The following is a 21629-nucleotide window of genomic DNA, read 5'->3' as shown; positions in this document are numbered from 1 at the left end:
GGGGTGCTGGCGCTGGACAGGGAGCTCCTGTGCCCCGACCTGAGCCCTCCCTGGCGGTAGGCTTCGCTGGCTCTGCCCAGGATGTGCTTGGAGACCCTGAGCCCGTGAGCTGCAGATCGCCCAGATCATGCATCTCAGCCACTAGGAGGAACTGGCCAGGTGAGCAGAGTGTGCGGTCAAGGTAGGATGAGGACCCGTGATCACTAAGGCTCAGGTGCTCTGTCCTCAGCCGGCCAAGAAGAAGCGAAGGGCCCAGGTGATTGAGTTCTTCATCGACGTGGCCCGCGAGTGCTTCAACATTGGCAACTTCAACTCCCTCATGGCCATTGTCTGTGAGTAGCAGGAGTGGGCGTGGGTGCCCAGGCATGCGGGGTGCAAACCAGGGTGTGCCTCTGAGCAGGGGGTGGTGCCAGCTGGGTCCACATCCCCCGGTAGAAGTCGGGGGGAGGGTGCCTCTTTTGAGGCAAGCTCAGTCCCCTTAGGATGCTCGGTGAGGGCCTGGCAATGTGTCCCCAGGTCCAGGGAGAGCAGGGACACCAAGCAGGCTCTGGTCATGGTGTGGGACCGTGTGCTGGGAACTAAGATGGGGGGCCTGCACACACAGAAGCCAGGCCCACCCCCAATGCAGTGTCTACCCGCCATCTGACAGCCGAGGCTGCCACAGACCTAAGCCCTGGTCAGGGTGCAGCCTGAGAGGCTGGGTCAGCTGGGGCCACACAGAAGCTTCCTGCCCGAGAGAGTGAGGGGACTGTGCAGCCCGGAGCAGCCGTCCCCAGCTCGGCCCTCCCTCTTCCAGCTGGCATGAACATGAGCCCTGTCTCCAGGCTGAAGAAAACCTGGGCCAAAGTGAAGACGGCCAAGTTTTTCATCCTCGAGGTAAGCAAGGCTGTTGCTTGGCTGGGTGACACAGTCGTCCCTGACACAGCTGCCCAGCTGCGTCCCTATCTCCTTCCAGCACCAGATGGACCCAACAGGGAATTTCTGCAACTACAGGACAGCCCTGCGCGGGGCAGCCCACCGCTCCCTGACCGCCCACAGCAGCCGGGAGAAGGTAGGTCAGAGGCGTGCCCAGACTTCAAGGCTCTTCCCTGCTCTAGAGCACCAAGGCCCAGGTCAGCCACCTCAGAGAACCTGGATGCTGACTCCAGGGTCACGTGGTCCCACCCCCTGTGCTTCTACAGCATCTGTAGCCACGTCTCCTTGCCCGCAGGCCTCCAGTGTGGGGAACGCATGACCTTCCCAAACAGATCAGCGTACCCCCAAGCAGCTCTAGCTGATAGGAAATGCTTCCTGATGCGGCTGACATCAGCCCCCAGGGCTTGTCCTCTCTGGAGGGCCGTGCAGAGTGAGACTTTTCCCTCTTCTACCCACCAGTCCTTCAGAGCCTCCGGGTCCCCCCTCCTCCACAGCCCCAAGCCCTCCCTGCTGTATTCTGGTCTCCTGTTCCCACCTCACTGGGTCCCTTTGATCCCTGAACAGCTCCATTTGTCGGAATCCCTTCTGTTTCAGATTAAATTGTGGTTCCAAGTACATAGGGTCTTATACCTCCTTATTCTAAACTCAATACTTTCATAGATGTGGCCTCAGATCACATTGACATTTCTGGCAATGAGTGACCCAAGCTTCTTGCTCACTAAAACTGCCTTTTTCCAGGTTCTGTTCTTATACATTTTCATTGGGGGGTGAGGCGGACCTTCGCTGACCCCGATCAATTTTATTTCTCCTCCAATTTCTCCTACTGGCCTCTGACACAAGCTGTGCGCAGGCCTTGGGACGGCAGTGATCTTCTCTCTCTCTGGCTTAAATCCTGTCACCAGTGGTGCTTAGCGCAGTTCATCTCTGTGCACAGGAAACACCAAGGCTGGCTGGGCCTTCATTCTGGTCTCTTGTGGGAACCTTGGTGGCATCAGGTCCCTGTGTGGCTTGTGGAGGTCTGTGTCCAGCTTGAGGGATAATAGAACAAGCTGCCATTCTTGAAGTTCGCAGTCACTCTGGGATTGTACTGGGTGGATACCAGCGGTCAGGTTTGGGGAGCTGGCGGAGATATGGACACTCCTATCCAGTTGTCCTTTCCTATTCAGGCCATGAGCGCTTCTGTACCTCTGCTCCCATGAGGGCTGAGTAGGTGTGGGCAGCATTTGGTGAGGTGAGACCTCAAATCCCATGGCAGGTGAGCCTGTCCCCCATGAGCCAGGAAGCTGAAAAACCAGGGCAGAGGTTCAGGACCTCGCTTCACTGAGCACCTACGACATGAGGGCCACTTGACCTCCAGCCCCCATTTGATTCTAACAACTATTCTATGGGTGGATTTCAGCATGGCCATTTCCCACATTAGAAGACTGAGCCTCAGAGAGGAGGCCTCACTTGTCCAGTCACACAGCGAGTGAGCAGCAGAGCCGGGAGTCAGACTTCAGCCTGTCTGGCTCTGAATCTTATGGTCTTTGCATGCCATCGGGCTGCCTCCCATTCCTGGGCACAGGCGCCGTGTGGCCATCCCGTGTGGCTGAGGGCCCCGGAGTTGGACTGTGGGGTAGGGGTACATAGCATTGACGGTGGCCTTTGGTCTCAGATGTCAGTCATGACACCGGCGCTCCGTACTGTTTGTCTTCCATCTGAGACCATGGGGCAGAGTGAACACACTGGGACTTCCTGTTCCTGCACTCAGAGACCCTTCCAGCTCTGGGGTGCTGGGGTGCTGTGCGTTTAGGTCTGATGCTGAAAGTGGGTGGCTTACAGAGGTGTGTGTTTACATTCATTGCATTCTCCTCTAATTTCTAGAGAGATGTGGACCATAGGCTAGGCCCACAGAAGCTGCTTCATAAATGGATGGAAGGCTATAGGATGGATGGATGGATGGATGGATGGATAGATAGATAAAAGGAATGATACAAGGAAGGAAGGAAGGAAGGAAGGAAGGAAGGAAGGAAGGAAGGAAGGAAGGAAGGAAGGAAAGAAAGAAGGAAAGAAGAAAGGAAAGAAGGAAGAGGTTGCCCCCAGTGCCCCCAGCTGAAACTTGAAGGCCGGGAGGTCTCATAACTTGCCCTTTGCTTTCTTCCTGTCTGTGGCTGGCTCCTGTCTGTCCCACCCTCTCCCTACCCTACTCCCTGGCCCTATCTCTGTCACAGGCTCTACACAAGCTTTTCTGGGTGACATCCAGGCTGGGCTCAGTTCTGATGGAACTGCTCAGCTCCAGAAAGCAAGGGCAGTGGGTTTACAGTCATGCGTGAGGCAGGGAGACCAGCAAGGATGCTAAAGCCTTATAGGATGGGTCTGGACCACGTGGCCAGGCAGGAGTGGTGGGAGGTGCTCGTATATGGAACATGCTGCTGCCCAGAGGACCAGCTCCCATGCCCCTGCATCCAGGAAGCCTGCACCAGGCCCCTGAGGAGCCGTCTGTCCACAGAGTCCCACTGCCCTTAATCCCGTCGTTGTCCCAGCACTTCTCCCCATTCCAACCCAGTTCAGCCATCATGCACTGACATGGGTCTGGGACTCAGCACCAGTGGTGAGGGTGGCGAGACCACCTTCCCTCCTGGCACAGTGAGGAAGAGGCAGGACAGGGACTCTGGGGCCCAGCCACCTGGGTCTTAGTCCTGCCTCTGTTCCTTATTGTTGTGTGTGCTTGTGAGAGTTACTTAACCTCTCTGGGTCTCGGCTCCCTCCTCAGTAAGGTAACAAGGGCCCTGTTTCACAGGACTAGTGAGGACAAAACGCAATCGTGTGCATCTCAGCTCTGCACAGTGAAGCCCTCAGGGCGCCACTGATGCCCCGTGACAGGGCTGTAAGCGGAGGGCCCTTTGGGAGCCTAGGGGTAGCAACAACTCACTCTGTAGTTGTTCCCACGACTGTCTCCTGTTACACTGGGGTCACAGTGAATGTGTCTGACACATCCTCACTGTCCCCCGAGCCCTGGCACCCAGCACAGAGAAGACCTGAGTGAATGCTGTGGAACTGACATAAATCTAGGGTGACCAGTTTCCCTGGGACTGCCCCAGTTTTACAACCAAAAGTCATGTATCCCAGGAAACTCCTGGGTCCCAGGCACACCAGGCCATTGGTCTCCCTGCTAAATCTGACTCTGGTCCTGTCCCTGATGGTCACTAGCCAGTGACCTTGGGCCAGGCCCTGCCACTCCATGGGCCTCAGTTTCCCCATCTGCTCTGCCCAGCTGAGCCATCCATGCTTCTGTGCTCTGCAGAGTGGTCAGCGTACAGGTCCTCTCCTCAAAGCCCTTGTCAACTTAGATGGGGGGTGACCTCAGCAGTCCCTGAGCCAGAAATGTCAGGGTCTGGTGCCCAGGCCCAGGATGATAGGCTGGACTGACAGCACATGCCCAGCTCTGGAGCCCCAGGGCAGAGTGGGTATGTTAGGCTCCTGGGCCTGACGTAACGAAGCACACAAGCTGGGCAGCTTAGAATAGAACTGTGCCCTCTCCCAGTGCTGGAGGCCATAATCAGGGTGGGCAGGGCCACGCCCCCGCCCAGGCTCTAGGGAGGGTCCTTCCTGGCCTCGTCCAGCTTCTGGTGGCCTCAGGAGTTTCTTGGCCCGTGGCCACATCGCTCCCATCTCTGTCTCCGTGTTCACATGGCCATCTCTCCTATTTGTGTCCAAAGTTTCCTCTTTACAAGAACCCAGCATATCCAGTATGACCTTATCTTAACTTGATCCGTCTGAAAAGACTGTCCAAATAAGGTCCCATTCACAGACATTGGGGTTTAGGACATCAACCAAAACAGCAGGGTAGAGCCAGCTAGTTCCCCGGAGTGGTCTGAGCTGTCAGCAGTGGTCTCCGTCTTCTAGGGGTTGGCAGAGCAGGGAGGGAGAAGCAAGACATCGAACAGTGAAGCACTGAGACACACCCAGCCCCCCGCCCCCCCTCCACACACACACAGGCTGAGATTGTCAGCCTGACCTCAGGAACCAGAGAGGGCATGTGCTGGGCCTCACCATCGTGCCGCAGGTTTAGACCTGTAGCACCAAGACAGATATAATGACAAATTGTTAAATATAGGTGTATTAAAAAGGAAGGCACAAAATTTCATAGCAGATGACTCCCAATCCATAGGATTTAACGTGTGCTCAGCATGCGCTATTCCTACCAACAGGAGATGGCAGAAATGTTTAAGGGGCAATGGGACTTTCACCGGCCCCACCACAGCGGGGAATGGGACTGTATACAGAAGGAGCTCAGTCAGCACTGGGGCCTGACGGGGGCTGGGAAGAAACAGTCTGGCCCCAGGGAAAGGGGGCCTGTGCCTCCTTTTTCTGGTTTCCACACTGCCCCCATCATGCACACTAAGTAGCCTATACCCCGTGCAGCCCCAAGGCCAAGGCTGAGGCTGGCCAACTGTGCCCAGGAAGCCTCCCCTGCCCTCAGTAGCATTTGAGGGCCCGGGGGCAGGTGGCTGCTGACAAGGGCTGACCTACACCCTGTCCCTTCCAGATCGTCATTCCCTTCTTCAGCCTGCTCATCAAAGACATCTATTTCCTGAATGAGGGCTGTGCCAACCGCCTCCCCAATGGACACATCAACTTTGAGGTAGGGTTCAGGACCCAGGGGGCAGGTGTGCCACCTGTTAGTCAGGACATAACAGCTCCCAGAGCAGGAGCACGGGCCTGAAGCGCTGGACTAATGGGGACTCTGAGAGCGAGTGTAACCGTCCACCACCAACATCAGGGCAGGTTTATCGGGGTCTCCCCACCCACATCTGCCACAGGAGGAGACTGAGGCTCATGCAGCCATTGATCCCCACTCCATGCGGGCCTCGTGCCCAGCACAGGTGAAGCAGATTCATTTTCGCCCTTCAGGAGCACCAGGTTGGTGAGAAACCCCACAGACCCACGATGACAAGTGGTGAGGTTGTCAGGCTGTACAGGCTGCACAGAAGCCCAGTTCCCCAGGGGTCAGGGAAGCCTCCCAAATGAGGGGCCCTGAGCAACAGGAGGAAGTGGTCAGACGGAGGTCGGAGTGGGCACAAAGAAAGAAAGACTTCTACCTCTGCAGGCACTCACCACTGTCAGTGTCCCCTCCTCCAGGAAGCCCCCTTGGTCTCCCAGGTAGAGGGAAGCCCATACCAAATAGGCTGGACATTCCCTGGACACAGTTCTCCAGTCCCTGAGCTCCTCAGAAGCCAAGCCAGGCTGCTCCACTCCATCTCTCGACCCCCCACATGGGGCCACCCAGCACACGTGGCTCTAAGTAGCTGATAGGCTAGGCATAGTGAGTGCCAGGGCCCAGAAGAACTGAAGGCATGGGACAGTGACAGCAGATGGTCACTGAGCGAGGCAGACGAAGTATGCGATGCAGCAGTGGCCATCCTGCAGGAAGAAGGGGGCTCTTCTCCTACGGAAGGTCCCCCCCACCCTAGTGCTGGGCCCATCCAGCCTCCAACTTCTAGGGCAGTCAGTCCTGGGCTGGCCCCTTGCTCTGTCTGAGCCTCAGTCTCTCTATTTATAAAACGGGGCTTCTAGCACAGCTGCACAGAGGAGCTGGGAGGACATGCTGTGATGCCCGCAAAGGGCTCTGCAGCTGTCCCCTGAGAACTGGGCCCGCAGCAGCCTCCTGGGCCCTTCAGCCTCACACGGACACCCCCGTAGACCTCCACATGCTGCTCCCAGGCTTGGTCACCGCTGAGGACCAGCTTGGCTGGGGACGTCAGTCCACAGGAGGCCTGGGCCCTGCATCCCGGGAGCAGTTCAGGCTGGAGGTGACATGGAAGAGTCTGGGCTTGGGTAGGGCTGCAGGAACCTGCAGGCCTGGGAGCTCCCTCTCCAGGTGACCCTGTGACACACCAGTTGGGAACCCTGTCTTTTGCCTACTTGAATTGCTCTGCAAAGCCAAGGCTGGGGTCCAGACGCAAGACTGCAAGGTTCTCACATGGCCCCAGATTCAGGGTGCAGGCAGTAGGGGTGGAGCCGGCCCGGAGTTGATCAAATAAGGCCCAGAGTGGAGCTCCCACCTTGTCATGACCTGATGCTGCTATTTACTTAAAATCCTTCTTTAAGGTAGCACATTTTTAAAATTTAAATAATTGTATTTAAATTTTACTTAAATGAAATTCTACTTCAGTGAGTTTATTTAAATTTTACTTAAATACGTTTACTTAAATTTATTTGCATGTTCTTTAAATAAACAAACTTGCCATAAGTAGGGATAACCATAAAAATAAATAGAATGAAACTGAAGGAATGCTCACCTCTAGCTAGAGGCAGTGCCTGCTGAGGGCTGTAGCCCGAGCCCTGGCCCAACACGGGGGGCTGGTGAGCCCTAGGTGTCAGGTGCAGATGATTCCTCAGAGGGGGTGACCAGAAGTGACAAATACCCAATACTGGTGGGTGATGCTGTCATTTATTGCCCCATGTTCCACCTTGCCCGTTTCAGAGGTGAAGAGAAAGGCCTTGCCAAGGCCTGCCCCACTCTTGCAGATGACGTCCAGGCCCTGGGAGTGTATCCATCTTGTGTCTCTATGACCCTGACAGAAATTTCTGGAGCTGGCCAAGCAGGTTGGAGAGTTTATCACATGGAAACAAGTGGAGTGTCCCTTCGAGCAAGACCCCAGCATCACCCACTACCTGTACACCGCCCCCATCTTCAGTGAGGACGGTAAGACAGCTAGCCCCCGGTGTCACTGACCCCCCCGGGCCATGGGACTCTTGTGTGCCCTCTTAGTCATCTCACCATTCAGGGCCCCTGCCCTGAGCACGACACACCATGCCCACGTTTGCTGGCTTCGGGAGGAGCAGACAAGGCTGCATCCCGCTGGTCAGTTGGTTGTCACCCTGGAGCACTGGACAGGGCCTGAGGAGCTACAGATTGAACCTCCCAGGGCCAGGCTTCCCCTGGACACAGTTTGGAAGCTGTTGGGCATCGTAAATCTGGACCACCTTCTGTCTGACCCTACTCTCCTCTTCAAAAAAGTGGGGGTGATGATAAGAACTGCCTTCCCAGGGTTCACGTGGGGATGTCCTTCTAGCTGGTGTGTGTGTGCATGTGTACGTGATACACACCAGCGTCAGATGAGACAGCTCCAGAGCACTGTAAATGTCTGCCCCCTCCAGAAAATCAGCATTCCCACCTGGTCACTTGTCAGATATAAGATTTGCTCATGAATTTGCTAAGTGAGCGAAATTCAGGAGCCCCCTCCTCCAGGAACAGAAAGTGCTGAAGAAGCAAGTGGTCATCTGGGCCTGAGCCGATCCGCACTGTGGGGCAGTGTGGCCCCATGTGTAGCTGCTCTCTGGATCCAGCACCCCTGAGCCACGCTGGGCAACTCCTGCTCAGCACAGAGGAGGCCTGGCTTCTTGTCACGGCCAGCGTTTTACAAAGGGAACACACTCAGGGACAGGAGAACACATTCTGCCCAAAACAAAAAAAATCAGGGGAAGGATTTTTTAATGATTTTGCTTTCTAATTTTTCAACTTTCAACTTTGCCACTTTATTTTTTGTTTTTGGAGCTAGTAACTTTTTGGAGGAGGGTCTCACCAGTATTTGGAGGCCCTCCCTGCAATAAGCTCAGCAGCCTGATGAGTAAACCAGCCTGGGCCACTCCCACCCCAGCAAGCAGTGTGATTCTGGGCAGGTTCTTCACCCTGTGTGACCCTCCCCTGCTACATCTGCAAAGTGGGGTACCTGTACTTCCCAGGGTTGCAGTGAGAATTACTTGAGTTGGCAAAGCCCATAGGACTACACTCAATCAATACTAGTTGTATTAGTTTCCAATTGGTGCTGAAACAATTCACACAAATTTGGTGGCTCAAAACAACACAAATTTATCCTCTTACAGTTATAGAGGTTAGAATCAGTTCCACTGGGCTAAAATCAAGGTGTTGGCAGAGCTCATTATTTCTGGAGGTTCTGAGGGGAGAATCATTTCCTGGCCTTCTAGGTTTGCCTGTATTCCTGAGCTCACGGCCCCTTCCTCCACCTGCAAAGCACATCACTCCTCCCTCTGCTTCTACCATCACATCATCTCTCTTCTGTGGTCAAGTCTTCCTCTGTATCACTCTTAGAAGGACACTTTGATCGCATTTAGGGCCCACCTAGATAAGCTACCATCCCCAGATTCTTAACCACATCTACAAAATCCCTTTTTTTCTGTATAAGGTAACTTATTTACAGGTCCTGGGAATTAAGATCTGGATATCTCGGGGAGCCGTTATTCAACCTACCACACTACTTATTACAGTGATTGTTGTCATTAGCCAATAGAAATTGGGCAATAAAATGTGCCAAAGGCACATTTAAGAGGGGTAAGGGGAGTCTATGGGTAGGGAAGAGAATGAGAGAAGGGCATTTCATTCACTCCTTCAGCCAACAGTATTTCTAAAGAGACGGCTGTGTGCCAGGTAGTGATTTGGCCATAAACATACAGATAAAACCCTGCCCCTTGTGAAGCACCATTAGAGAAGAGCATCTTCCATTTGACCCTCTCTTCTTTCTGTGCCTCCCTACCCCCAAAGTGGAGAAAAGCAAGAGAAGGGACCTAAAATGTATTGAGCTCTGACTGGATCAATCATAGCTTCTGAGAGAAGTCCTACCCTACCCTCAGCTCCTGGCCTTCCTTGGAAGGGCCCACCTGGTGATCCACTCAGCCTTGAGTCTCCCTGAAACTCAATGAAAATATAGAAAGTCTCAGCAAAAAAACAAAAGATATAATAAAGAGCCAAATGGAAATTTTAGAACTGAAAAATATAATAACTGAAATAAGAAAAACTGAGTGGATGGGCTCAGCTTCAGAGTGGAGAGGACAGAAGAAAGAATCCATGAGATTGAAGATAGAACAATAGAAATTATACACTCTGAACAACAGAGCCTCAGGGACTTAGGACTATAACAAAAGATCTAACACTCATGCCATCAGAGTCGGGAAAGGAGGAGAAAAGAGGACAGGGTTGAAAAATTCTTGAAGGGGTAATGCCTGGAATATTCCCAGATTTAGAAAAGATATAAACCTACAGATTCAAGAAGCTGAGTAAATCACAAAGAAGATAAACCCAAAGAAACCTGTACCAAGACACATTATAGCCAAACTTCTGGAAACTAAAGAAAAAAAAAAAATCTTAAAAGCACCAAGAGAGAAATAACACTTTACCTATAAGAGAAAAACAATTCAAATGACATCAGATTCCTCATTAGAAACCACGGTAGCCAGAGGCAGTGGCACATTTTTCAACTGCTGAAAGAAAATAACTGTCAACTTAAAATTCTATATCCAGTGAAAATGTCATTCAGGAGTTTACTACAGATAAATCAAAATGGAATTTTAGAAACTATTCAGGTAACCCACAGAAAGACAAAAAAGATAAAACAGAAACAACACAGAGAGAACAAACAGAAAACAAAAAAATAAAATAGTAAACTTAAGCTCTAATGTATCAATAATTATACTAAATGTAAATGGTTTGTATACACCAAATAAAAGACAGACATTGGCGAATAAATTAAAGAGTGTATCCCAACTATATGTTGTCTATAAGAAGCTCATTTCAAATATAATGATATAGACAAGTTAAAAAGTAAAAAGATGGGGAAACATTAATCAAAGGAAAGTGAGAATGGCAATATTAATATCAGATAAAGTACATTTCAGAGGAAAGAAAATTTCCAGAGACAGAGAGGGACATTATATAATAATAAGAGGATCAATCACTGAAGAAGACATAGCAATCCTAAATGTGAATCCACCAAACAACCGAGTTGCTAAATTTATGAAGCAAAAATTGACAAAATTAAAAGGAGAAATAAATGGATCCACAATTATAGTTGGAGACTTCAACACCCCTCTCTCACAATTGATAGAACAACTAGACAGAAAATCAGCAAAGATATACGAGGTCGGACAATTAAGTTCATGAACTCGTCCTAGAAAAAGTGCTACATACCTCATTGCTGAACATCACTACAGTCACCTTCGAAGTCCTCCCCTTGGGAAGCTATGCACCGACGCCAGCTCCTAGTCCACCCTTTCAAAGCAATTTTGGAACTCTTTTTCTGGAATGGCCATCAGAGCTGTTGTCATATTACCCTTGATGTCCTGAATGTCATACAAATGTCTTCCTTTCAATATTTCCTTTATCTTCAGGTAAAGAAAGAAGTCATGGGGGCCAGCTCAGGTGAGTAGGGAGGGTGTTCTAATACAGTTATGTGTTTACTGGCTAAAAACTCCCTCACAGACAGTGCCGTGTGAGCTGGTGCATTGTCACGATGCAAGAGCCAAGAATTGTCAGCAAAAAGTTCAGGTCATCTGACTTTTTCACACCGCCTTTTCATCACTTCCAAATAGCATATGTGGGTAACTGTTTGTCCAGTTGGTACAAATTCATAATGAATAATCCCTTTGATATAAAAAAAGATTAGCAACAGCATTGCAACAAATTCGTGAACTTGTCAGCACTCGTAGAACTCACCAACACCATCAAATAACAGTGTATAATTACATTTATACAACACTCCATACAACTACACATTTACAGCATACACATTTTTCAATTACTCACAGAACATATACCAAGATAGCCCATATCCTGAATTACATAAAACAAACTGCAGCAAATTAGTCGTTGAAATCATACAGAGTTTATTCTCTAATCACAATAGAATCAAACTAGAAATCAATAATACAGACAATAAGAAAATCTACAAACACTCAGAATCTAAACAACACACTTCTAAATAATCAATGTGTCAAAGAAGAAATGTCAAGGGAAATAAAAGAAAAATAATTGAACTAAATTAAAATACAATCAAAATTCAAAATTTGTGGATGCAGCTAAAGCAGAGCTGAGAGAGAATTTTACAGCACTGAATGCAAACATTAGAAAAAAGGGAAAGTCTCAAATTAATCATCTATGTACTCACCTCCAGCACCTAGAGAAAGAGAAGCAAAATAAACCCAAAGCCAGCAGAAGGAAGGAAATGAGAGCATAGGAAAGCAGAAATCAATGAAACAGAAAAACAATAAAGTCAATTTTAAAAAGAGCTGGTTCTTTGGAAAGAACAATAAAATTGCATCCTCTAGCAAAGTACCTCTTGACAAAGAAAGAGAAGACAGAAATTACTAATATCAGAAATGAAACAGGGTGTCACTACAAACTTTGCCAACATCAAAAGGCTAATAAGGAAATACTATGTACAAGTCTACACACATAAATTTGACAAGTTAGACAAAACACAAATTACCACAACTCAGCATAAAATACATCATTTGAATAGCTCTGTAACTATTTGAGGTAATTGAATTTGTAATTTAAAAACACCCAACAATAACATCTCTAAGCCCAGATGAATACACTAGAGAATTCTATTAAACATTTAAAGAAGAATATGAATTCTGCACAATCTCTTTCAAAAAATAGAAGAAGAGGGAACTTCCCAATTCATTTTATGAAGTCAGTATTACCCTGATACCAAAACCAGACAAAGACAGCATAAAAAAAAGAAATACAGACTCATGAATATAGTCACTCATGAATATAGAAGCAAAAATTCCTTAACAAAATGTTAGCAAATAGAATTCAGCAAACTGTAAAAATAATTACACATATGGCCAAATGGGTTTATTCCAGAGATACAAGGCTATTCAATATCTGAAAATCAGTCAATGTAATCCACCATATGAACAGGCTAAAGGAGGAAATTTTCTTGTTCATATCAATCGATGTAGAAAAAGCATTTGAAAATTTCAACATCCATGCCTGGGGGAAAATTCTCAGAAAAATAAGAATAGAGGGGAATTGATCAACTTTGTAAATTGTATCTATGAAACCCCTTCAACAAACATTATATTTAATTGTAAAAGACTGAATGCTTTCACACAAGGGGCGGTAATAGGCAAGGATATCCATACTTGCCACTATTATTCAACATACCGTGTTTCCCCGAAAATAAGACCGGGTCTTATATTAAGTTTTGCTCCAAAAGATGCATTAGGGTTTATGTTCAGGGGATGTCATCCTGAAAAATCATGCTAGGTCTTATTTTCCGGTTAGGTCTTATTTTTGGGGAAACACAGTAGTAACGGAAGACCTCATCCGTGCAATAAGGCAAGGAAAGGAAATAAAGACATACAGATCAGAAAGGAAGAATTAACACAGTTCCTATTTGCAGAATGTGGAAAAAAAATCCCAAAGAATTTACAACAACTCCTAGAACTAAGTGAGTTCAGCAGAAGTTTCAGAATACAAGATAAACATGCAAAAATCTGTTGTATTTGTACGTGCTAACAATGGCTAGGTGGACACCAAAATTAAAAATATAATACCACTTATAATTGCTCAAAAAATGAAATAGGTGTAAATCTAACAAAACATGTACCAGGTTTATATGCTGAAAACTACACAATGCTGAAGAAAGAAATCAAAGAAGATCTAAATGAATGGAAAGACGTGATCTGCATAAAGTGGAAGACTCGACAAATTCTCTGCAAATTTAAGTGCAGGTTTAGTGCAATTCCTACCAAAATCCCAGCAAGAGTTTTTGTGTCTATTGACAAGTTTATTCTAAAATTTATACAGAACAACAAAAGAACAAGAATAGCTGAAACGATTTTGCAAAAAAAAGAATAAAATGGGAAGAATCTCTCTACCCAATATTAAGGCCAATACCATATGGCCGCAGTAATAGAGACAGTGTGGTGTTGGCAGGACAGACACATAGATCAACGGAACAGGATAGAAAACCCAGAAATAGACCCACACAAATATGCCCAGTGATTTTTGACAAAGGTGGAAAAGCAATTCAGTGGAGGAAAGATAGCCTTTACAACAAATGGTGCTGGGGTATTTGGACATCCATAGGCCAAAAATAAAATGAACCTCAACCTAAGTCGTACACTTTATAAAAAAAATCAACTCAAGATGGATCACAGACTCAAATGTTAAATGTAAAACTATGAAAAAAGCAGAGAAAATATTCAGGATGTAGAACTGGACAAAGAGTTTCTGATAAAACGAGATATGCAACTGTTATACGAGTATGACTCAGCAATTGTACTCCTGGGCACTTCTTTACTCTAAAGAAATAAATAGTCATGTTCATACAAAAACCCGTGCACCGATGTTTGTAGCAGCTTAATTTGTGATAGCCAAACATTGGGGACCACTCAGATACCCTTCAGTGGGTGAAAGGTTAAACAAACTGTGGAGAACACGCACCATGGAACACTAGTCAGCAGCAAGTAGGAGTGAAGTTTGGTACCACAACACGATGAATCTCCAAGACAATTCCGCTGAATGACAAGAGCCAGGTCCCAAAGATTACACACTGTTTAATTCCACTTATATCATATCCTCGAAATAACAAAACAGACACGGAGAACAGATCAGTGATTGCCAGGGGTTAAGAAAGAGGTGGAGATGGGAGGACAGTGGGTGAGGCTATAAAAGGCAGCATAGGGTCCTTGTGGTGAGGGATGTTCTGTGTCTTGACTGTATCAGCGCCAACATCCGGTGCTCAGTGGTGACCTATCTTATAGTTTTGCAAGTGGCTGCCATTGGGAGGAACTGGGTAAAGGGTACATGGATCTCTCTGTATTATTTCTTACAACTGCATGTGAATTCTCTCCCAACCACAAGTTTAATTTTAAAATAAAAAGCAGGTCAGTCTCTGGGTGTAGAGCAGGTTATTATCATCAACCATAATTGTGTAACTTCACTTCATTTTCTGACTAGGTCTTTATTTGGCTTCCTATGAAAGTGAGAGCCCAGAGAACCACACAGAAAAAGAGAGGTGGAAAACTCTCAGGTGAGTCTGTGCCAAGACAGGGTAGGGGGAGGAGGTGGGGTGCCCGGGGCCAGAGCGGGGCCGAGGGGCTTCATCAGCACCCCAGTCATCAGCCTCTAGGGAGCCCCGCCAGCCCATGGCGAGAGGGCAGTTCAGGCCAGGGTCTTGGGATGGGGCAGAACTCAAAGGCTGGTTAGGAGAGGCGGCTGGGACCACAAGCCCCCTCGGCTGGTGGCTGCCTCTGTGGGTGATCAACTGTGTGTCCTAGGACTCAGAACCCCCAGTCCACATTCTTATGTGAGAAAGTGAGGCACACACCTCCTCCTGCTCAGAGATGATCCACAGCGGTGGGCAGTGAGGCCTGAGCCAAGGGCATTGCATGACACCCCTGTGGGTGGCAGGCACCTGCTGAGAAGGTGACATGCTGGAGGGAAGTTTAACCAGTCTGGGCCTGTTTAAATCCACAGGTCTTCTATTTTGGGGAAGACGTGAGGAATGCAGGGAAGGCCTGGGCACCTTGCAGCTTTGCAGACCATGACCCCGTGGCCTGGCGCCCACCACAGTGACCACACGGCTCAGGAAAACTTTCTCCACCTTTTGTGGAGCCTCAGCCCTGGCGGGGCCCAGGACCTCCAGACATGTGGGTGACACGAGCCTCGGGACGGTGGTGGTCACATTGCTGGTCAGTCTGTCCATCCTCGACAAGGACCTACTCTCACCGGGTGACTCGTTCCATGGAAGCTGGCACCTAGTCTGCTGCCAGGTGACTTGGGAGCCTCCACATCCCCAGCAGGTCACAGTGATGAGAGAGGGGCCAGAGCCCACCAGTGGCCTCTGCCGTTCTGCAGATGGCTCCTCTCCTGCCCCTTGAGATGGGTTGGTTTCTGCAGTTCCATGCACCCCCTTTCTGGATCCTGCTGGCATCAGAGGATAGCTTTCTAGGGACAACAGGGATGCTGGTCAGCAGGACAAATTTGAGTCACAGAGTTGACAATATGTACAGTACATTGTAAACTGTAGAGTTGCTATAAACACATTCGTACACACCCCGAATATTCACGTCCACATCTCCTCTCACTGTGGGCGTCTGCAAGACTCAGGCCTGGGAATGGTGGCCTTGGATCGGGAAGGGGACACAGTGGCCATTTCCACTCCGTAGACCCCAGGCCACGCTGTCAGAGCCTGGTGTGTAGTAAGTGCTCGATAAACCTCCGCTGAGCAGATACCGACAGCCCTGCGAGCGGCCAGACGCCTCTCTTGTTGGAGGTATGGAGAGAAGGGGGAGCGATGAAGGCGGGGAAGCACCCTCAGCCTACCATGAGGCGCCTCCTGTGGGGTCCCCATCAGCCCGCACACAGTGGGTTAAGTTTCTGTGCCGGGAAGATGAGCTGTGGAGCTGCTGAGCTCTCACCTGGCATGTGGCCAGGACCCCCAGCCAGGAAGTCAGGGAGTGTGATGTGCACCCCCATTCCTGGCCAGGGCCTGCTAGGTGGAGGGGGTGTACGGGGTGGGGGGCGCATCAGGCCCTTCAGGGGCTGGGCCCCACCCAGTGCCAGACTCAGCTAACCGGCAGCATGGCCTCTCTCCCACCTGAGGGACAGGCAGAGACAAGGCAATCCAGGTGTCTCCCCCAGCTCAGGGAACTGTGCCTGATGAACCCGGGACCTCAGCAAGGCCCCGAAAGGGCCCAGAAGCCGGACAGAGGTGTGGGACGCTGCATGTAAGGCTTCAGCAGGATCTGCTCTGCGCCCGACCAGCCCACCCCTTTCCATTTGAGACCCCAGAGAGGGTGAGTAGTTCAGGGAGCAGTGGCAGAGCAGGCACTGGGCGTTAGCTGAGAGCAGGCTCCGCCCCACCTCGCACCACACCCAGCTCCTGAGGGGGACCTGGGCGGAGCCTTGGGACCAAACCCAAGGAGTCCTGGGGGTCCCAGGAGCTGGCTAGAAGCATCTCCTCATCCTCTCATCCCCGCGCAACACGCTCCCTCAGTGCCTGGCCTCCCCTGGGGCAACATTAGACAGGGCCCTGGCAGATGTCAGTAGGGACTGTCGCTGCCTCCTGGTCACACTGAGAGCTGCCTGTCAGGAGCAGGGACAAGTGACACAAAAGGAGTTAGTGTCCTTGGATGGCAGCTCCAACTCTGCTGCTCCCGGAGCTCTGGGAAGCCTGCCCAGGACCCAGCTCCCACCAGAGGAGGCTGTCTGCTAACCCGGCCACAGGGAGAAAGGACACTGGAGGGGGCTCCCAGCCCACCCCAAAGTCCCAGGCCTTGCTGGTCACCTGGCTCCATCTTCTTATTCCTGCGCAACTCATGCAGGGGCCTGTGAGGAAACCCCAGAATGCTGAGCTTCGGAGTCAGCAGGTGAGGCTGAGAGGCCTGAGGCAGCTGGCCACAGTGTCCTCCCCTGCATGAAGGATTCATGTAATCCTTCATTCTGGCCCAAGATCCCAGCTCTCTCTCCAAAGCCAGCCCCCAGGTGCCTCCCACAGCCACGCTCCCAAAGTCCAACTCAGTCTTCTCTGTCTTCTGCAGGAGATTGCAGCAGCCTTCTCTAGGCTGTGAGGGCATGACGAAAGGATGCCAGAAAAAGCAGTGCAGGGCTTTTAGTTGAAGCTCCAGTGGTTAGATGGGGAGGCAGGTCAAGCTTGTCGGTGCTAACAGAATATAGTTGGCACTGCTACCCCCAGGCCTGCAGCCCCAATGCAAAGGAAACACTGTTTCCTGTTTCATGCTTCTGTGGCCTTGCACATGCTGTTCCCACTGCCTGGTATTCTGTTCCCCACCTTGTCAATCTAGTCAGAGACGCAGCCTCCCGGGAGGGATTCCTGACATGTAACCCCTTCCTCAACACCTGCACCTTCCAGCCTGCCAGCCCTTCTGTGACCCAGTGCAGAATTGGTGCCAGGGCAGGATGGTGAGATGAGGCCTGGGCTCACACCCATTTGGGGGAGGGTGTAGGACAAGAAGAAAGAGGCAGCCTGTAACCAGCCCCACAGAAGACGTAAGGCCAAGGGGACTCAAGGTGGTGCATTTGTGTCTCAGGTTTCTGCAAGGGGCCCTTGAACCTGCTCTCCACCTTTCTGTACAGCCACTGGGTGCCAGGCCCTAGTGCAGCCAGGAGAGCCTTCCCTCAGAGGACCCCAGCAGACACCCAGGTGGGAATCATGGTGCCCTTTCTCTGGATGCAGGCTTGGAGCCCAGAGAGGGATGGTGCCCTGCTCAGAGCCACACAGACGGTTCCTTAACCACAAGGGATTCGTGACCCTTCCTTGCACAGGCCCCTTTGTTCTGCCACCCTGGTCAGATGGCCCACAGAGCCCCAATGGGCGGGGCCTACACCTGTGGAGCAGGTGTCAGCAGCACCCAAGACTGATGCCCCCGAGGCACGGCTCAATGCCAGATGACGCAACCTGAACACACAGTGCAGGGTTTGAAGCTGCTAGCTCAGGGACAAATCAGGTGCCTGGGCCCCAGGGCTCCAAGGCACCCCACTGTGCCCAGGAGGCCAGGGAAGAGCTATGGCTGTGGTCTCTCCTTCGGAGCCTGGCACTTCCTTCCTGAGCCCTCCAGGGAGGGAAGAGTGGGGAGTCGGGGGACAGGAAAACCTCCCTAACTGGGATTTGCTTCAGAAGCCCCAGGCGTGGGGTTTCTGATTCATTCTCACATGGGTGATCCAGGAGTTCTCTGACGCCCTTGCCCCATATTTCTGCACCATTGGAGAACCCTGGACCATCTCCCATACCCCACAGTTCCCTGGGAGGGCATCTCATCACAACAGCGACTTATCCCAGGAACCCAGCCACATCCAGGCCTCTGTGGAAGCCTGTCCATCCTCCCTGGCAACCCTCCAGGGCAGGGCAGGACCCCGGTAACCCCAGGGCAGATCTCAAACACATGGCCAAAGTTGCCCCAGGGACCCTTTCCCTAACAACTGGGGAACAGACAGCGCCAGGATGGCCCCTCGACCTTCAGGCCTCTCAGGCAGGCTTCAGGCCTCAGGTACTGTGTCCCAACACCTTGCAGGGCTCATATTGTCCAGGACCGAACCAGGTTCAATTACTCAGTAGTTGCCAGCCAAACGACAACACCAAGACAATTTTATGAAAAGATTTTATTGTCTCTATTGTGAGACAGCAAACAAGGACACACAGAAGGTCACTTTCAAAGCAGCGTGTCCCTGAACAAAGGTTCAGATTCGTCCTTATTCAGGGAAATCATACATAAACATCAAGGTGAGCTTTGTCTCTGCATGAATAGGTGGGGACTGTCCTGCTCACGTGCGGTTAGAAAACATGGATCTACATACATTGCAGATTCAAAAATGGTGGACAATCTCTGCCCCTAGGACAAAGCAGTAGCATTATAACAAGGGTATAATATAAGAGAACAGTTCATGAGGAGGTCACTACAGGGTCTTCCAAGCCCCTTCTGCCTGCCTCACGCAGTTCCAGTCAAATCAGCCCCTTGGTCCTGCAAATCATCCTGGGCTTGCTCCTGAAAACCAGCTCTGGCAACTGTCAATGCCAGGGATGACACAGGTTTGGAAGGAAGTTTACCTAATTAAGTCTCAGCCCTCCTGTTAAACTCTGAGCTAATTACAGCATATGGTCACACAAACCTTATAACACCTAGGGTCATCTAAGTGGCTCTACAGGTTAATCTAAGCAAAGTTCTGAATTCTAAGTAGAAGTTAGTCTGTGCTAGGCTACCTGCTAGGCTGTATGTGTAGGTCAGGTTACAATAGGAGGTTCTCAAGGGAGGGACCCCCCCACCCACAGCACCCCAAGCAATGCCCTCCACAGTTTCTAACTCTCCACTGATACGCCCACTGATGCTCACGAGCCCGGAAGTCACACAACTGTGGTCAAGAGCCACAGTCAGGGGGTGCCTCCGCTAACAGCTCCATTTCAGCCCCAAACTCAAATACTCTGTCATGAGTGCCCAGTCCGAGGCCTGGCACTTTACAGTCAGCCTGACAAACCACACAGGTCGATGCTGTCACAATTCCCCGTGGCCAGTGAGGATATGGAAGCTCAGGAAAGCAATGCCACTGCCCGAGGACACTCAGCTCCCAGGGCACAGCCTGGGCCCCAGGTCTCTGGCCTCCAGAGCTCTGTCGTTGAGGGTGCTCAGAAGCCAACGAGGACCAACTGACCACCTGTTCTCCCCACAAGCACACACACAGTGACACACATCTTTACTCCCCTCCTGCCCCCATCTTAGGAGAGTCTCTGAGCCCCTCGTGTCCCCTGGTGCTTCAGGAGTGACGCAGGAAAGACCAGCAGAGGCCAAGTGGTGGAAGGCCCCACTGGGCAGACCAAGGAGCTTGAAGTTTACCCTGAATGCTGGGGGGTGTGGGTGGGGGACTCTAAAGAATTTAGGGGCTACGTGATTATTCATTTTATGTGTCATCTTGACTCGTGGGACCCATGGGGTGCCCAGGCATTTGTTCAGTTTTCTGGGTGGGTGTGTGTCTGGGTGAGATTCACATTTGAACTGGTGGGCTCAGTATAGCAGATTGCCCTCCCCAGTGTGGATGGGCCTCCTCCAGTCAGGAGACTGAACAGAACAAAAGGTGAAGTAAAGAAGAATTAGCTCTCTCTGCCTGACGATTCTCGATGTTCGAGCGGGGACATGGTTCTTCTCCTGCATTTGGCCTGGAATTTCCACCACTGGCTCTCCTTGATCTCCAGCTTGCACGCAACAGATCCTGGAACTTCTCAGTCTCCATAACTGTGTGAGCCAATTCCTTATAATAAATGTCCAGCTGTCCATTCTCTCTCTTTCTCTCTCTCCCTCCCTCCCTCTTTCACCTATTGATTCCTCTGGAGAACCCAGACTAATCCAGGGGTAACACAGGTCAGTTCTAGAAAGATTTCTCTGATAACTTTTAACCCAATAATTGTACTTTTATAAATTATCCTAAGGAAAAAAATACAAGATTGCACAGTATTTGCATAACAGAGAAGTAAGTAATGATCACATTACTCCAGTTAGGGAACTGGAGTGGGTTGTGGTCCCCAGCCCAGCCCAGACCCCAGCCCAGCAGGTGGCGAGCTCCCACCTGGCTGAGGAGTCACACCTGAACAACAGGATTTTCTTGGAGCCCATGTGGGAGACTGGTGCATTCTCCTGGCCTTGCGTGCACGCCGGATGGGCTGATCAGTGCAGCCCAGCGATATAGAAAGCTTTTCAATCAATTTACTTACTCCTACTGGTTTTGTAGAAGGTTACACACTATTTCAATAATGATTTACCTTTTGAATTAGAACATAAGTAAAATGGTTCGGTTCAAATTAAAATCTGTTAACGCTAACATATACAACCTCTCTGTGAAGGTCTGTCTTTCCAGTTAATCGCTGGGTCTCACACACCAAGGCACTTAGCTGGGAGGCCTGCTAGGAGGCTTCTGAAGTGATGCAGGTGAGAGAAGAAGGTAGCCTGGACTAGAGTGTAGCAGTGGAGGTGGCGAACGTGGCCAGATACATTTTGAAGGTGAAGCCAACAGGATTTGCTAATGGAATATAAGTCAAAAGTGACAGAAGGGCAAGGGTCAAGGCTAACCCCAAGGTTGTTTGGCCTCAGCAAATGGAGGAATCGTGTTGCCATTTACTGAGATGTGGGAAAACTGAGAGAGGATCAGGACGGAAGAGGAAAATCAGGACTTTGATTTGGAGCATGCTCAGTTTGAGATGTCTGTTAGCCCAGTGGAGACATGAGTACGGATTGGGATGCCATGAGCGGGCTTCACAGGGAGGACCAGCCTGGGGGTAGAAATCTGGAGGTCTTCCACGGGCAGGTTGCTTCTACAGCCTGGGGGCTGGATGAAGCTCTAGGAGGGGATGGAGAGGGGATAATTGAGCCCTGGGGCAGTCAAATGTTTAGAGGTTGAGGAAATAAGGCAGATC

At 50.3% G+C, this 21629-nt stretch overlaps 1 protein-coding gene across 5 annotated transcripts in view; it reads left to right on the top strand.

Moving 5' to 3' along the window:
* RASGEF1C (RasGEF domain family member 1C) overlaps nt 1-20514 on the top strand; it is a 91569-nt gene extending 71055 nt beyond the window's left edge. For all 5 annotated transcript variants that reach the window (XM_033096685.1, XM_033096683.1, XM_033096684.1 and 2 more), the window contains 7 exons: nt 230-332; nt 797-876; nt 956-1051; nt 5444-5539; nt 7480-7603; nt 14669-14741; nt 15188-20514. In XM_033096685.1, coding sequence (XP_032952576.1) covers nt 230-332; nt 797-876; nt 956-1051; nt 5444-5539; nt 7480-7603; nt 14669-14741; nt 15188-15212 — 597 coding nt within the window. In that variant the 3' untranslated portion in view covers nt 15213-20514. The remainder of the gene's footprint in view (nt 1-229; nt 333-796; nt 877-955; nt 1052-5443; nt 5540-7479; nt 7604-14668; nt 14742-15187) is intronic.
* The last annotated feature ends 1115 nt before the right edge of the window (nt 20515-21629 follow it).

Source organism: Rhinolophus ferrumequinum, chromosome 24 (assembly GCF_004115265.2).
Source record: "Rhinolophus ferrumequinum isolate MPI-CBG mRhiFer1 chromosome 24, mRhiFer1_v1.p, whole genome shotgun sequence".
Classification (NCBI taxonomy): Eukaryota; Metazoa; Chordata; class Mammalia; order Chiroptera; family Rhinolophidae; genus Rhinolophus; species Rhinolophus ferrumequinum.
This window is presented reverse-complemented; position numbering and strand designations above follow the sequence as displayed.